Raw genomic sequence first — 17,265 nt, 5'->3', positions numbered from 1 at the left:
GTACATTTCAACCATATTTCAGGAATATGAAATGGCATTTAAAGGTGGCAAAACATTACATTCATTTTGCACTTATCACCGTATATACTATTAAAGTGTATTATTTCTGTAATAAGTACTTTTGAAGTTATGCTAACTTGTACTTCTTTTTCACAAGTGACACACAGGCTACAGTCGATTTTAAATTTCAAATTTCTCAAATATAATAATGAAGTAAAATTATTGGTGTTACGGAAATCTAAATCAAATACAATAAATGTATTGTAAAGAACTTTAGATACCTGTTTATAACTACTCAGGAAATAAAAAAAATCCCAGTATAAAATGATTAAAAATATAAAATTTATATATACATATGAAGAGCTCTTTTCCAAAACGCTATAAATCCATTTCAATAGTTTTCAGGAAAACTACATTTTTTACCTAGACCCACACATTTTGTGAATATTCAAATTATCCTGTTTAAATGTTTTATTGGTTCAGTCTGAACATTTTGAACAATAATTATTAAATCAAACAACAATATTGTTAATGATAATTTAAAAGTTAATTTTATTTTTTTCCAAAACGCTATAAATCCATCCATTTTTTGTATCATTATTAGTAAAGTCATTTTTAGTAAAGAGTCAAACCTCAAACAAATAGTACCAATTTCAACATATGCATGAAAAAAACAAATTATTAATACCAATTTCAACATATGCATGAAAAAAACGAATTATTAAAAATGATCAATATATGATAACGATATTCAAAAAAGGGATGGGCACCCCTCCAGCACATGCACACACACACACAGGCTACATAACATGTGAGCAAAGCGGAGCAGCATGACGCTTAAATATAAGTTAAAAAAAAAACAAAAAAAACAAAATAAACATTTCACATTTGTTTTTAATAATATTACATTACTTATTTTTATTATTTCATCTATGTTGAGTAGGCTATGAAAAGGGAACCGCATGAGATGAGTAAGATAGGATCAAAATTCAAAAGCTGCCCAATATCGGAAAATATTTGGAGTGCGTCAGACATGATTTTGACCACTTATTAAGTTTTGTTTTGTAGAAAGCTTGTAAATTTCGTTTCATATAAATTGTATCTTCATTTTAATAAATGTTTCATCGACAAATTGACTGGATTAATACATTAGAAGTAAATATCAGACAATATAATCAGGACACAGAGGCGCGCAGGTGAACCGGAGCGCGTCTCATAATATGAACCGAAACACCGCGATGCTTGCCTCACACAGGCCTGAGAACTAAGCTACAGAAAGCTTTAAATATATACTTTTAAACAAAACAATTAAAAACTAAAATAAATTGGCAACTCTCTGCGTATGTAGGCTAATTCGAAGTATGCGTTTCTCTATGCGCGTTCACTGCAAAGATGGCGAGTAAGCATCATCAACTTTATCTTTGTTGCTGACACTGACAGAAAACACTAGTTTATTAATAAACAATTCAAATGTTTCATGCATAATCATTACTTTTGCCGGTTCTTTGTGGCAAGCTTTATGCATACGTTGAGATGCGGAATATGCAATTAAAAACGCTCATATGGTTTCTCTCCCATTTAATTAAATCAATATATGTGATTACTGATAATACAAATGGCTTAAATGATCTACTACTAGTCGACTAGAAAACTAGGACTCATTTTGAGGAATAAATGAACATAATAAACCGCCGTGCTGGATTGTGTAGAGCGCTCATTGAATTTGAGGATTTATCGTGTTTAGGCTAAAAACAGGACTGGCGCTTATCGCGGCTTGGAAAGAAACTGTATCTTGCAGTACATTTTAAACAAGGAAATATAGCGATTCGGCATGAAACGTTGATGGAGCAGTGAAAGGGTTCTGTCCACAGCAGAATGACACGACAAACTCATTTTTAAAAAAAATGTCGTTTAACGCGTTTTGGAAAAGAGCTCTTCATATATATATATATATATATATATATATATATATATATATATACAGTATATATATACATATATATATATATATATATATATATATATATATATATACATACAGTATATATATATATATATATATATATATATATATATATATAAAATTATGCATTTCAAGACCTCTTGATTTATACTGCCTTTCCTATATAGATATCTTTTCAAATAATAATCATACCTGTACATAGTTTCAGCCTCTACGTCACCGAACCATACGCGCAGACTTGGAGTGAAGTTCTGTCCTGTCAGCTCCAGCATCGCTACATCTCCTCCCCCATTTAACTGCTCACACACACACATAGTGCACACATAATCAACTGCAGACAGAGACTTGGGAGTGTATGCCAGTAAGACACTCAATTCTGTGTGTGTGTATGGGTTACCTGTAAGCTCTCGACCACAGGCACAGGTGTGACGGGGGTGTGTACAGGGCCCATGCCCTCATAGAACGTGTATTCTGCTTTATCAGTGCTGATGATTGTCCAGGAGGCACCATCATTTATCATCTCTTTATTTGGTTCCTTTGGGCATGGAGTAGCCTACACACAAAACACACACAAAACACACATAAATACAGGGAACTCAAAAATAGGATTGAAAAATGATAATACAAAAAAAAAAAAAAAACAATAGTTACATTGCAAAATAAAAACCAACAAGATCAGGATACTTGTATAACCCTGAGAGGGTTTATTTTATTTTATTTAATGACCGAATTACCTCATCCCACCTATTAGATGTCTGATCTGAATAAATAATTACATGGATGTGATATGACTAACAATATTTCATTAACTTAAAAGTAACGGAAAAATTATGCTTCCACTGACAAAATATTAAATCCATAAATAATTTTTAACCTGCCATATAAATAATTAGTTTTTATGGACTTGACTAGTTTGTTAACATTTACATCAAATGCACCATGTTGTCCTCTATTTTAAGTGCTCTCTCTCTTTGTGTCTCTTTCCGAATCTTTGTTTTTCTGGGGTTTTTTTTTTTATATGTATATTTTTTTTTTACCTGAGACCTTCTAGCTATAAGTCAAAGGTGTCCACCATAAACTACTGTACCCTTCCAAAGTTTTGGGTAAGTAAGTTTTAGGGGTTGGGGGAAGAGGGTTTGAAGAAAGAAATGAATTTCTAATAAATAAATAAAAAAAATTCATCAAAAGTGATAAACACATTAGTAATGTCACAAACGATTTATTTAAAATAGATGATGCTCTTTTGAACTTTATTTTCATGAAAGAATACTGGAAAATGTATCAGTTTCAACAAAATAATTAATTAATAATAATTATTAATAATTAATCATTTTCAACATTGATAATAATAGTAATAAGAAATGTTTATTGACCACCAAATCATCATATTGGAATGATTTCTAAAGGATCATGTGACTTAAGACTGGAGTAATGATGCTGAAAATTCAGCTTTGTCATCACTGGAACAAATTACATTTTTAAATATATTAAAATAAACAAAATGGTTATTTTAAATTGTACTAATATTTCACAATATTACAGTTTTAACTGTATTTTTAAAATAAAATGAATGCAGAGTTGAGATGAGCATAAGTACGGAAACCCCAATGGACATGGGTATGGAAAAAAATATCATAAGGCAGGACAAATTAATTCTCAATCCTTTTGTGTTCGCTCGCAAATGTTTTGCCTTCCCCCAAGAAACTTTGCTTTCGCTTGCAATATATTTGCATTTCCCTCGGAAAACATTTGTGTTCGCTCACAAAGAGTAGAAAGTTTCCAAGGTGTTATTAATGAAAATGCCATCCAAGATAAAGGTGTCTTTGTTTCCACAGTAATTTCAATTTTGATATTTTTAGGTCAAACCGTTCATGTCTGTCAGTCATATAACGGAGATTTATGGGGTCCACCCTGGGTCTCAGGAATGAAAAAAGAGAGACCACAGAGAGAAATCAAAACGAACAGACAAATATATAGTTTGAAGGTCATTATAAATATATATATATATATATATATATATATATATATATATATATATATATATTAGGGCTGTCAAATGATTAATCACGATTAATCACATCCAAAATAAAAGTTTTTGTTTACATGATATATGTGGGTAAACTGTGTATAATTATTTTCTATGTATATAAATACACACATATGCATGTATATTTAAGAAAAAAATATTTATATATAAAATATCTATATTTATATATAATATAATTTATATATAAATCTATATATACAGTATATACATGGAAATATTTGCTTAATATATACAAGCATGTGTGTGTATTTATATATATAAAATAATTATACACAGTTTACCCACATATATCATGTAAACAAAAACTTTTATTTTGGATGTGATTAATCACGGTTAATCATTTGACAGCCCTAATATATATATATATTTATTTCGAAAGCTTTTAATACACTTTCAATTTAAGAAAAACATCAGGTCTTGTGTCCATATGTGATTTTTCAAGGATACATATTTCCAACAAAATCAAACTGCATCTCTTTAATAACATCACTGAAGTCATTATCAGCACATTGAACCAACGGTAAGAAATTTTATGGAAACAGAACAGAAAGAAATAGAACATTTTTAAGTTTCCAGTGAGCTACTCACTTGAAATTGGATGATCCTCTCTTGAGAAAGGCACAGGTACATCCTCTCCGTATCCTTCAGGAAAAAGGCACACTTATGCAGCTGTGAGACGGGATCATCTGCATCCAGCAAGGCGGTCTGCTTGTCCACTTTACGGATGATCTGTGTGTGCGGGGAGAAAGAAAGGAAGTTGACAAGAGTATCAACAGAAGTATCATTTAAACATTAGGACGTCAACATTGTATTTTCTGCAGTGACTGATTGTGACCCCTAAAGATGAATAAACTGATTGTTAATTATATGTACTGTCAGATAGAAACAAAACAGAGGATAATAGAAATGGTAACATGTTGAAAATCATTAGATGGATAGAGACAGCTTCTTACCAGTCTAGGAAGAGCCATGCCAGTCACAGAGCACACGAGTTTGACAGTTTGGCCGTAGTGAATGTAGCCGTCTCGCACAGTAAACTCCTCTCCCTCCGACTCTTCATCATCCACTGAAACACAGTAAAAGAAGACTAAGTATATCCTCTGATCAGACCTCCATTATGGTTGTCAAAACACAGACAGTTCAGTGTCAACAGCATACATGCTTTTCCATTACACACAAATAGTTACAGTCAAGAAAAAAGAAATGAATCAAAAACACTGAGGAGTTTTCTTGTCTATTTAATTGACATCGATGACTTAATAGACAGCAATGGGTCTATTAGACTGCATTTACACCGCGAGGCTTAATGTACAACAATGGCACTCCGAATGACAAGCTCCAACGTGATTGGCTGGCTTTATGGATTCGAAGATAATAGTTTTTCCCTCTGCCAAGAGACAAAATCATGTCCAGTCTTTAAAAAGGCTGCAGCTTCTGAGAAAGAGCTATTAGCCGGGTTCGTAAATGTTTGCTTTTCTCTGTATCAAATCAATGAAATGCATCGCAGGTTTTGTTTAAAGTCCCAGTGAACCAGAAGTTGCAACTGACTATACTTCAGCGTTGTGACGAATTTCCAAGTGAAACGGAATATTGAATAGAGGGAAGGGTTTTATTCGATAGCACTTCCTCTTCATCCTCATAGCAAACTGACAGAATGACTGACATCATCAGAGAAGGAACACCGTTTTGGAGTGGATTTTGATTAAAGATTACCACAAAAAACACTGTTTTTCTGTGTATTAACTTGCACAGATGAATTGTGCGCTAACAAAGTAAATACGTTAGGGTTAGTCAAGTCATCATGTAATCAAAATTAACCCTGTGTGGTCAGTTTTGCTCTCAGGGTTATATTCTGTTGGTATTTTATTTTAGTTTAGATTAACCTCCTCTGAAATATCACAAACACCAAGTGAATTGTGGTTGGTCAGATAATTAATAGTTTGAAAACACTTTGTACTTTGAACTAAAGTGTCACTCAAAAGTCAGTACATTGCCATTTTATCTTTTATTAATAGTTATTTTCAGCAAGGATGTATTAAATAAAAAAAAAGTGACAGTAAACACATTTTTTTTTTTCAAATAAATGCAGTTCTTTTGAACTTTCTAGTCAAAGAATCCTGAAAATAATGTACCAGTTTCCATAAAAATATTAAGCAATAAAACTGTTTTGTTTTGCTGTTTTCAACACTGATAATGATAAGAAATATTTCGTGAACAGTAAATCAGCATTTTAGAATGATTCCTGAAAGATAATGTGACATTGAAGACTGGAGTCATTCAGCTTTACCAATCACAGGATTACATTACATTTAAAATATAAAACAGTAATGTTGAATTGTACATCATAACACACGATATTATTTATTTTACTATCCTTTATCAAATAAATGCAGCCTCAGTGAGCATGAGAGACTTATTTCCAAAATAATCTTACCAATGGCAAACTTTTGAACAGTATTGTATCTAGGGCTGCAGCTATCGATTCTTTTTGTAATCGATTAATCTAGCACTTAATCGATCGATTAATCGAGTAATCGGATAATTTGTTTATGTGTGTTTTTAAGCAACCAAAACAAATAATGTATTACGAAAATGATAAGGTGTTTGGCTTTTATTTCTTTAAAAAAATAGAGGTATTTATTCCAACTGCAACATTTGGCTCCACAACTAATTATTGCAATTTTTACCCATTTAGTGTTTATAAGTGCCAGAGTGCCAACAATTACACTCACCGGCCACTTTATTAGGTACCCCATGCTAGTAACGGGTTGGACCCCCTTTTGCCTTCAGAACTGCCTCAATTCTTCGTGGCATAGATTCAACAAGGTGCTGGAAGCATTCCTCAGGGAGTTTGGTCCATATTGACATGATGGCATCACACAGTTGCCGCAGATTTGTCGGCTGCACATCCATGATGCGAATCTCCCGTTCCACCACATCCCAAAGATGCTCTATTGGATTGAGATCTGGTGACTGTGGAGGCCATTTGAGTACAGCGAACTCATTGTCATGTTCAAGAAACCAGTCTGAGATGATTCCAGCTTTATGACATGGCGCATTATCCTGCTGAAAGTAGCCATCAGAAGTTGGGTACATTGTGGTCATAAAGGGATGGACATGGTCAGCAACAATACTCAGGTAGGCTGTGGCGTTGCAACGATGCTCAATTGGTACCAAAGAGTGCCAAGAAAATATTCCCCACACCATGACACCACCACCACCAGCCTGAACCGTTGATACAAGGCAGGATGGATCCATGCTTTCATGTTGTAGACGCCAAATTCTGACCCTACCATCCGAACGTCGCAGCAGAAATCGAGACTCATCAGACCAGGCAACGTTTTTCCAATCTTCTATTGTCCAATTTCGATGAGCTTGTGCAAATTGTAGCCTCAGTTTCCTGTTCTTAGCTGAAAGGAGTGGCACCCGGTGTGGTCTTCTGCTGCTGTAGCCCATCTGCCTCAAAGTTCGACGTACTGTGCGTTCAGAGATGCTCTTCTGCCCACCTTGGTTGTAACGGGTGGTTATTTGAGTCACTGTTGCCCTTCTATCAGCTCGAACCAGTCTGGCCATTCTCCTCTGACCTCTGGCATCAACAAGGCATTTCCGCCCACAGAACTGCCGCTCACTGGATGTTTTTTCTTTTTCGGACTATTCTCTGTAAACCCTAGAGATGGTTGTGCGTGAAAATCCCAGTAGATTAGCAGTTTCTGAAATACTCAGACCAGCCCTTCTGGCACCAACAATCATGCCACGTTCAAAGTCACTCAAATCACCTTTCTTCCCCATACTGATGCTCGGTTTGAACTGCAGGAGATTGTCTTGACCATGTCTACATGCCTAAATGCACTGAGTTGCCTCCATGTGATTGGCTGTTTAGAAATTAAGTGTTAACGCGCAGTTGGACAGGTGTTCCTAATAAAGTGGCCGGTGAGTGTATATAACAATACAGTTAAAACAATTTACTGTAAAACCTGTTACATGTAGCCCATAACATGGACAACTTTGAATACAAACTTAAATAGTAAAGCCCATTTGGCCTTAGTTTTGTCTTCTTAATACAACATTACAAAAAAAGGATTGCACCTTCTGCAAATTACCCACCTGGAAACAAAAATAAATTAATATAAATTATCAACCCAAGCAGGTACACAAATGTGTACAATTTATAAAAAAAAATAAATGGAAATAAAACAATTATAAATAAGAATCAGACTTTTTCAACTGTTATCTCAAGACAAACATCAGAGTGTGTGTGTCTGTGTGTCTCACAATATTTGTTCCTCCATCACGTCCCGGTGAATGTATGCTGAAATTTTTGTTGCGTGGCTACATAAAAGTTTAAGCATATGATGAATTGCCGCAATTGGTCTGACTGGCGCGTGAGAGAGACATGGGTGCACGCGCTCGCTTACCTCTCTGCCGTCGTGCGCGAGGCACGGTTAGGAGCTCAACATCTCGCATGCGCGCTCGCACTAGATAACAGAAAATTTTAACTTGCGAATTAATATGCGGCGGTAAAACTAGTCGAACACGAGTGGCTCAACAGGTAGATCTATAGACGAACTCATCTTCAGGCATTTGACCGAAGGGATTGACACTTCAGCGTGAGAAATCGAATTGCGCGAGTCTCAAGCTGAATGCGTGAGAGTTGGCAGCCCTGCCAGGTATACTTTGCAGACACATTGCATCTTGTTCTCTCCCTTTATAAACATATGAAGAGTTCAGATGCAAAAGCCTCTAAGTGCCATTTGAAATTTTCTTCTAGAATGATCATTTTTATCAAGCTTGTATATTTAAGTTCAGTAATTCCACTTAAATTACTATTAGTAGGTAATCTTCATTGCAATTTAAGTGAAATTACTGAACTTAAATATACAAGCTTGATAAAAATTATCATTTTAGAAGAAAATTTCAATTGGCACTTAGAGGCTTTTGCATCTGAACTCTTCATATAATGATCCCAAACTTTAGACATTCTCTGCCATTTATGAAGCCAAATGTATCATGCGCTATGGTGTGCTTCCTGAATAACGGTCCGTGTGAAACAATCAGATCCCTGCGTGCGCGTAAAGTGCGCGTCATAGGAATTTAACGAGGCTTCGAGGCAGATTTTTTGCCTCGAGGAATTTTTGTAATCGAGTAACTCGAGTAACTCGAGGAATCGTTTCAGCCCTAATTGTATCTGCAAGTTACAGTATGACAAGGATTGTTTTCTGTGAAAAGTTCTTTCACAGACCGATCGTTTTGCTTTATTAGACCTCAATATATTGTCAGGAGCCTTTTTTGACTCTCAAGGACTTGGCAAAAAAAAAAAAAATCATCTTTAATGTTCTACTAATGAAAGAAAGTCACATACAGCAATTTTTCATTGGGTTATGTATTCCTTTACAGATTTGACAACCAATATTCCTCCACAGAAGTGTGTGTGAATGTGTGTTGGACTTACAGAGGTGGATGAAGAAGGCTCCCCACTGCTGTGAGCTGGCGTGAAAGTTTCCTCCCTCTACGTGCAGGTAACGTGTGCTGACCGTTTGAGAGCGAAGCCGGTTAAATAACGCCACTTTCGTTCCTGATGCTATACAGACTGCACACGGGAGAGACACAACTCTGTCAGAACACACCACAGAGACTTCAGAACATGCTGTTTGAATCAATATCTATTTTAAAGTTATTACACAACAGGATGTTATTATTATTTATTCCAGTTATCAGTCTCAACACAATCGTTGGTGTTTCTATTGAGCGATATGGATGGAGAATACACTCACGGTCGGCATTTTTGAGGGACTGCTTTTTTTTCGAAGGTTTGGAGATGACCTTTATTCTCTTGCTGAGGAAAACGCCGATGTCTGCGCTGTTGCCGTAGAACATCTTTACTGACAGCATGAAGTGCTTCCTTTTGTCGGAGTCGGAGATGTATAATGTTTTGGCTGTGCAATAGTTCTGCAGGGAAGAGGCCAGATTTGCGTATTCATGAGAAAAATAATGGTATGCTAATCATGTTGTTTTGGCTCTGTAGTAGCTCTTGCGGCTTGCATCTGTGCATGAGTGTGTTACCTTGCCCTCTAAGTTTAGCTGCTGCATCTCCTGATCGCTGTTGCCGATGCCGATGAAGGCGCAGGGCTGAGACTCCTGCTCCGAGCAGCCGTCCCGTTCCATCTGCTCTCTCTTCTTCTTCCATCCACAGCCCATCAGATACACACATGGGGGAGGACAGAAAAACCTAGACAAATAAAAAAAAACTAGGAGCATTAGTGTAAGGTAGCATACACTGTTCATTAAAAATATCAAAGCATGGCATATGGGCCATACTCATTTATTTTTTGCCTTTTCAGAACAAAATATGAGTCGTGCATCTATTGCTGGCACAAATTTAAAGTAGCCAAATTAGCATATTTAGATATATATTTAGACAGAATATCATACATACGCACGTACGGACGCAAACAATGAATGAGATGGAATACTTCATATATTGTGCGATGAATGGAAACAAACACTGCATGAGATGTATGGAACACTTCATAAGTGATGATTGATGGAATACTTCATATATTGTGTGATATGATGGATGTCTGGAATACTTCATATATCATGCGATGATGCAATGGATAGATGTCTGGAAGGTTTTTGAATTCTTTGCACAGTTATGAATACTGATATTTTATGTGCAACAATAACATGCTCAGGCCCAGTGGCTTTTCACCTAATTTAAAATGGTGAAATTCCCCCAAATAATATGATTTAAATGGTGATGAGTGTACTGATTTGATGCATTTTAAAAAGATGGATGATAGATATTCTTCAATCTTTCTTACAAAGAACAAAATATAATGTGAATTCCGGTATGTGCATTTTTTTTTAATTTATAAATTGTAGTGCACAGTGTTTATTATAAGGGTTAGAAACCGCACCTCAGTACTCACTACTCACTACTCTTGAGTACTTTTAAATAAGCTACTTTTTTACTCTTACTCAAGTAGTTTTTTGGACAAGTACTTTTTACTCTACTCACACTACATTTTTTGGAATGTAATGGTACTTTTACTTGAGTATGTTTTTCAGTACTCTTTCCACCACTGCATATTATATGGATGGATGGACGGATGGACGGACGGATGGATGACTTCATATATTATGCGGATGGATGGATGGATGATGGAATACTTCATATTTTATGCTGATGGATGGATGGATTGATGATGGATGGATGGATTGATGATGGAATACTTCATATATTATGCGGATGGATGGATGGATGGATTGATGATGAAATAATTCATATATTATGCGGATGGATGGATGGATGGATGGATGATGGAATACTTCATTTATTATGTGGATGGATGGATGGATGGATAGACGGATGGATTACTTCATATAATGAGGATGATGGATGGATAAAATACTTCAAATAATGTGGATGGATGAATACTACTTCATATAATGGACTACTTCATCATACTTCATGATGGATGGATGGATGGATGGATGGATGACTTCATATATTATGCGGATGGATGGATGGATGATGGAATACTTCATAATTTATGCGGATGGATGGATGGATGGATGGATGGATGGATAAATGGATGGATGGATGGAATACTTCATAAATTATGCGGATGGATGGATGGATGGAATACTTCATATTTTATGTGGATGAATGGATGGATGGATGGAATACTTCATATATTATGCGGATGGATGGATGGATGGATGATGGAATACTTCATATTTTATGCGGATGGATGGATGGATGGATGGATTGACGATGAAATAATTCATATATTATGCGGATGGATGGATGGATGATGGAATACTTCATTTATTATGTGGATGGATGGATGGATAGACGGATGGATTACTTCATATAATGAGGATGATGGATGGATGGAAGGAATACTACTTCATATAATGCAGATGGATGCATGGATGGATGGAATACATCAAATAATGTGGATGGATGGAATACTACTTCATATAATGCGGATGAATGGATGGATGGAATCTTTCATATAATGCGGATGAATGAATGGATGGATGGATGGAATACTACTTGGATGGATGGATGTATAGAATACTTCATATAATGCGGATGGATGGATGGATGGATGGAATATTTCATATAAATGCGGGTGGATGGATGGATGGATGGATGGATGGAATACGTCATATAATGCGGATGGATGGATGGATGGAATACGTCATATAATGCGGATGGATGGATGGATGGATGGAATGCTTCATATTATGCAGATGGATGGATGGGAGATGGAAACAAACACTGCATGAGATGTATAGCTGGATACTTCATATGTTATGTGATGGATGGATGTATGGAATACTTCATATAATCAGGATGAATGGATGGATGGAAACAAACACTGCATGAGAGATGTACAGTATGGATGTATGGAATACCTCATATATATGATGGATGGATGGATTAAATGATTAAACATGAATTATATTAAACATATAAATAAAAACTCAACAGATTTTGCAAGGGGTACAATATGTGCATTTTTTTTAATTTATAAATTGTAGTGCACAGTGTTTATTATAAGGGTTAGAAACCGCACCTCAGTACTCACTACTCACTACTCTTGAGTACTTTTAAATAAGCTACTTTTTTACTCTTACTCAAGTAGTTTTTTGGACAAGTACTTTTTACTCTACTCACACTACATTTTTTGGAATGTAATGGTACTTTTACTTGAGTATGTTTTTCAGTACTCTTTCCACCACTGCATATTATATGGATGGATGGACGGATGGACGGACGGATGGATGACTTCATATATTATGCGGATGGATGGATGGATGATGGAATACTTCATATTTTATGCTGATGGATGGATGGATTGATGATGGATGGATGGATTGATGATGGAATACTTCATATATTATGCGGATGGATGGATGGATGGATTGATGATGAAATAATTCATATATTATGCGGATGGATGGATGGATGGATGGATGATGGAATACTTCATTTATTATGTGGATGGATGGATGGATGGATAGACGGATGGATTACTTCATATAATGAGGATGATGGATGGATAAAATACTTCAAATAATGTGGATGGATGAATACTACTTCATATAATGGACTACTTCATCATACTTCATGATGGATGGATGGATGGATGGATGACTTCATATATTATGCGGATGGATAGATGGATGATGGAATACTTCATAATTTATGCGGATGGATGGATGGATGGATAAATGGATGGATGGATGGAATACTTCATAAATTATGCGGATGGATGGATGGATGGAATACTTCATATTTTATGTGGATGAATGGATGGATGGATGGAATACTTCATATATTATGCGGATGGATGGATGGATGGATGATGGAATACTTCATATTTTATGCGGATGGATGGATGGATGGATGGATTGACGATGAAATAATTCATATATTATGCGGATGGATGGATGGATGATGGAATACTTCATTTATTATGTGGATGGATGGATGGATAGACGGATGGATTACTTCATATAATGAGGATGATGGATGGATGGAAGGAATACTACTTCATATAATGCAGATGGATGCATGGATGGATGGAATACATCAAATAATGTGGATGGATGGAATACTACTTCATATAATGCGGATGAATGGATGGATGGAATCTTTCATATAATGCGGATGAATGAATGGATGGATGGATGGAATACTACTTGGATGGATGGATGTATAGAATACTTCATATAATGCGGATGGATGGATGGATGGATGGAATATTTCATATAAATGCGGGTGGATGGATGGATGGATGGATGGATGGAATACGTCATATAATGCGGATGGATGGATGGATGGAATACGTCATATAATGCGGATGGATGGATGGATGGATGGAATGCTTCATATTATGCAGATGGATGGATGGGAGATGGAAACAAACACTGCATGAGATGTATAGCTGGATACTTCATATGTTATGTGATGGATGGATGTATGGAATACTTCATATAATCAGGATGAATGGATGGATGGAAACAAACACTGCATGAGAGATGTACAGTATGGATGTATGGAATACCTCATATATATGATGGATGGATGGATTAAATGATTAAACATGAATTATATTAAACATATAAATAAAAACTCAACAGATTCTGCAAGGGGTACAATAATCATAAAATATACAATTATAAACACAACTGGTCCATGAATGAATGAATAGCTACACATTACACATCAAGTGTACATGACCTCAGAAGTACTTTAGATCAGCACTAGGTGGCAGCAGAACATGTGTAGTGTTGGTACAGCTTTCACGTGCAGGACAAACTCAAGAAACCACCATCAGACGGACAATCTCAAACACTGAAGACCTGAACCTACGCAAAGCTGCACAGAAGAAACATTTCACAACTCATGAGCACACTGTATTACACCACGTCCTGCGCCTCACCAGAGTCTGGGGTCTATGTCATATTTGCTCATCTCATGCATATTGTGGCCTACATCATCAAAGGGATGTTAGAGCAAACAGAACAGATATCAATCAGCGTGACCTTGAATACCGAAGCACGGAATCTGCACTTGACATTAAAGCCGTGATCTCTGTGGGTGACGTTATCAGCTCACCGCACATCTTGGAGAAACGCTTGTAAACGTCTAGACGTGAGGCGGGGGAATGCTCATGACACAAAACTGCAGCTGATATCTGAAAACTGGTGCAATAAAAGGGGAATAACAGCGGTTCCACATCCAGTCAGACTGAGAGATGCTGTAGATATGAGTTAGGGGACAGACCCAACCCCAAGAGTTGTTAAATCATTTTTTTTCCTGTATTGGTGTCTATGAAACGAAAAAGGAAAAGGCATGTCTGAAGTCTACTTTCACATCCTAATAGTGAAAGGCGCATGTCGTAGTCAGGACCAATAGACGTACGAGTTTGATCTGCATCGATTTGTCATTGACAAGGCAGCAACAACGTGTTGCTTTAATCTACTGTATATAATTTGAATCTTCACCCCCATGTAAAACCACGACTTTACAACATACAGCTACAAAGACAACTTTGCAGTTTGACATTTTCTGATGGAAACAATTGCACAAATCTGATCTCACCACCAAAACGCTAACCAAGCACATACAAAATGCTAACCAAGTACAACATGTTCCTGGATCAACATCTTTGTTGACCCTGGAACAAAATTCCAATCAACCAATCAGATTTGAGGGACAAGTTTAAAGTTTGTTTACAAGTTTAAGCTTACACATCAGTGTTCTCCATCAGTGTTAGTCACATATAATTTCCCTCAGATTTTAGAAATACATGATGGGTAGAGTTATGTTTAGGGGTGAGATGAGATTAGGACTGTTTTTGGACAGGAATGTTGTTAAATATGTTGATCCAGGAACATGTCAAATATTGTTGGTTTAACTTAAATTAAGTAACCTGGTTGCCTTCAAATTTTAAGTTCATTGAAATTGAGAAATGGAGTTAATACAAATGAAGGAGATTGATTCAATCATCAGAAACTCAAAACATTATGTTATCTGAACCACATAAATGATTTAAGTTGAATTGACAAAAGAAAAAATGTTGTGATTACAAATCATGAACATTTTTTTTTTTTTGGCAACTTGAGCCTTGTTAGTGATATTAACTAGCGATTTCTTTTTACTTATTATATGCCCCCATATACTAGACCGTTTAGGGTGTTTTGGGTGGTTGTTATGGCATTGGTTTGCAGGGAGTTGCTATGTGGTTGCTATGGTGTCCTAAGTGTTGGACACTTATGGTGTCCTAAGTGCAAGTAAAAATGTCCAACAGTAATAGTAAACGTTAGGAATTTTAAAAGAAGCAGAACTGGTGCAACAAGTCAATTGCTTCACATTCATTTTCAATTCAAGCTAAGTGATACATTTCCTAGTCATAAACCATCTCTGATTACAGAACACATGTATATGATTTCATGAAGCGCATACTTTTGTTCTCATCTGGCATCCTGTCGCTCTTGACAAGTGTCCAGGTTTTGGCTGTGCTGTTCACGAATAACAGTGCTGTCTCTCTGCCAAATGAGGCCGAGCGAGCTGTAACCGCGACATCGGTTCCCCAGACACTGTGTTTCTCTACAGTTATCATCTTGTCTCTCTTTCAGCTGACCTTCTCTCCTTCACTTCCCTGTCTCATATCACCTCACCTCCTAAATCATTTCTTTTCTCTTTCCTGTCATTATTTGGTTTCTTTTCTTATCAGCTTCTCTCTCACTTCTTTTTTTTCTTCTTGAATGTTCTTTCCTTCTCTTGTCCTTTCACCTCTTCATCTTACTCCATTCTTCCCTAAAAACCCTAATTTTCCTACTTTAGGCATAAGGGGTTTCACATGGGATACGTTTTCGTGCTCAAAAACCCAGATGGAGAGCTTAGGAATGGAACAGGGGATAAAAGTGGAACTATTTTTAATGCGCCTTAAAATTGCAAAGCTCATGGCATAAGATTCTGAAAGAAAAGTGAGACACATTGCAACTACTAAAGATTTAATAATTATTAGAAAGATGTAAATGCTGTATTTACGCCCACTAAACGGTCAAAAAGTTTAAAATGTGATTTTCAAAAGTTCATCCCGGGTATTTATCAAGATTCACAGTGGTCATTTACCTTTTTTCATTGCCGTACGATTTCTGTGCAACTTTAGCGTGGAGGATGAGCACGGTTTGGTCTCCTCGTTCCTTCAGGTAATTTCGCATGGCTTCTCTGAAATCACAGAAGGAAAAAAAAAAATATTAGAGAGTAATGGGAATTGTGAATAATTCTATAGCCACACACTCGGACACATTAAATTAAAAAAAATAAAAGCAAAGTGATTGAATAGGTCAGCTTAAAATGCGCATTCAAATTTAATAACGTGCAAAATCTCTACCAATCGATTACTTATGCACATCCATTTCACTAACAGACATCCACCTCTAACTTAAAGGAGTAGTTCACTTTTAAAGAAAAAACGTTTGCTGATAATTTACTCACCCCAATGTCATCCAAGATATCCATGTCATTCTTTCTTCAGTCAATATAATACACTTTACTGGGAACCAAACGGTTCAAGGTCCAAAAGACAGTTTCAGTGCAAACTGCAAACTGTTCAAAGGGCTTCAAATGATTACAGACGATGAATAAGGGTCTTATCTAGCGAAATGATGGGTCATTTAAAAAAAAAAAGTTTAAGTTTTATAAGCTCAGATGGTCGCCTTTCTCTGT

The 17,265-nt window shown here is 36.1% G+C and overlaps 1 protein-coding gene across 1 annotated transcript in view; it reads right to left on the bottom strand.

The window, feature by feature from the left end:
- rbpjb (recombination signal binding protein for immunoglobulin kappa J region b) overlaps positions 1-17,265 on the bottom strand; it is a 68,707-nt gene that overhangs the window by 2,458 nt on the left and 48,984 nt on the right. Inside the window, exons 3-10 of the mRNA XM_039669549.2 lie at positions 16,669-16,764; positions 10,071-10,236; positions 9,782-9,956; positions 9,460-9,597; positions 4,964-5,076; positions 4,599-4,739; positions 2,361-2,516; positions 2,156-2,259 (exon numbers count right to left, since the gene is read on the bottom strand). Coding sequence (XP_039525483.1) covers positions 2,156-2,259; positions 2,361-2,516; positions 4,599-4,739; positions 4,964-5,076; positions 9,460-9,597; positions 9,782-9,956; positions 10,071-10,236; positions 16,669-16,764 — 1,089 coding nt within the window. The remainder of the gene's footprint in view (positions 1-2,155; positions 2,260-2,360; positions 2,517-4,598; positions 4,740-4,963; positions 5,077-9,459; positions 9,598-9,781; positions 9,957-10,070; positions 10,237-16,668; positions 16,765-17,265) is intronic.

The sequence above is a fragment of the Pimephales promelas genome, chromosome 1, assembly GCF_988280905.1.
Source record: "Pimephales promelas chromosome 1, fPimPro1.hap1.1, whole genome shotgun sequence".
Lineage (NCBI taxonomy): Eukaryota > Metazoa > Chordata > Actinopteri > Cypriniformes > Leuciscidae > Pimephales > Pimephales promelas.
Note: the sequence above shows the minus strand (reverse complement) of the source record. Positions and strands in the feature narration are given on the sequence as shown.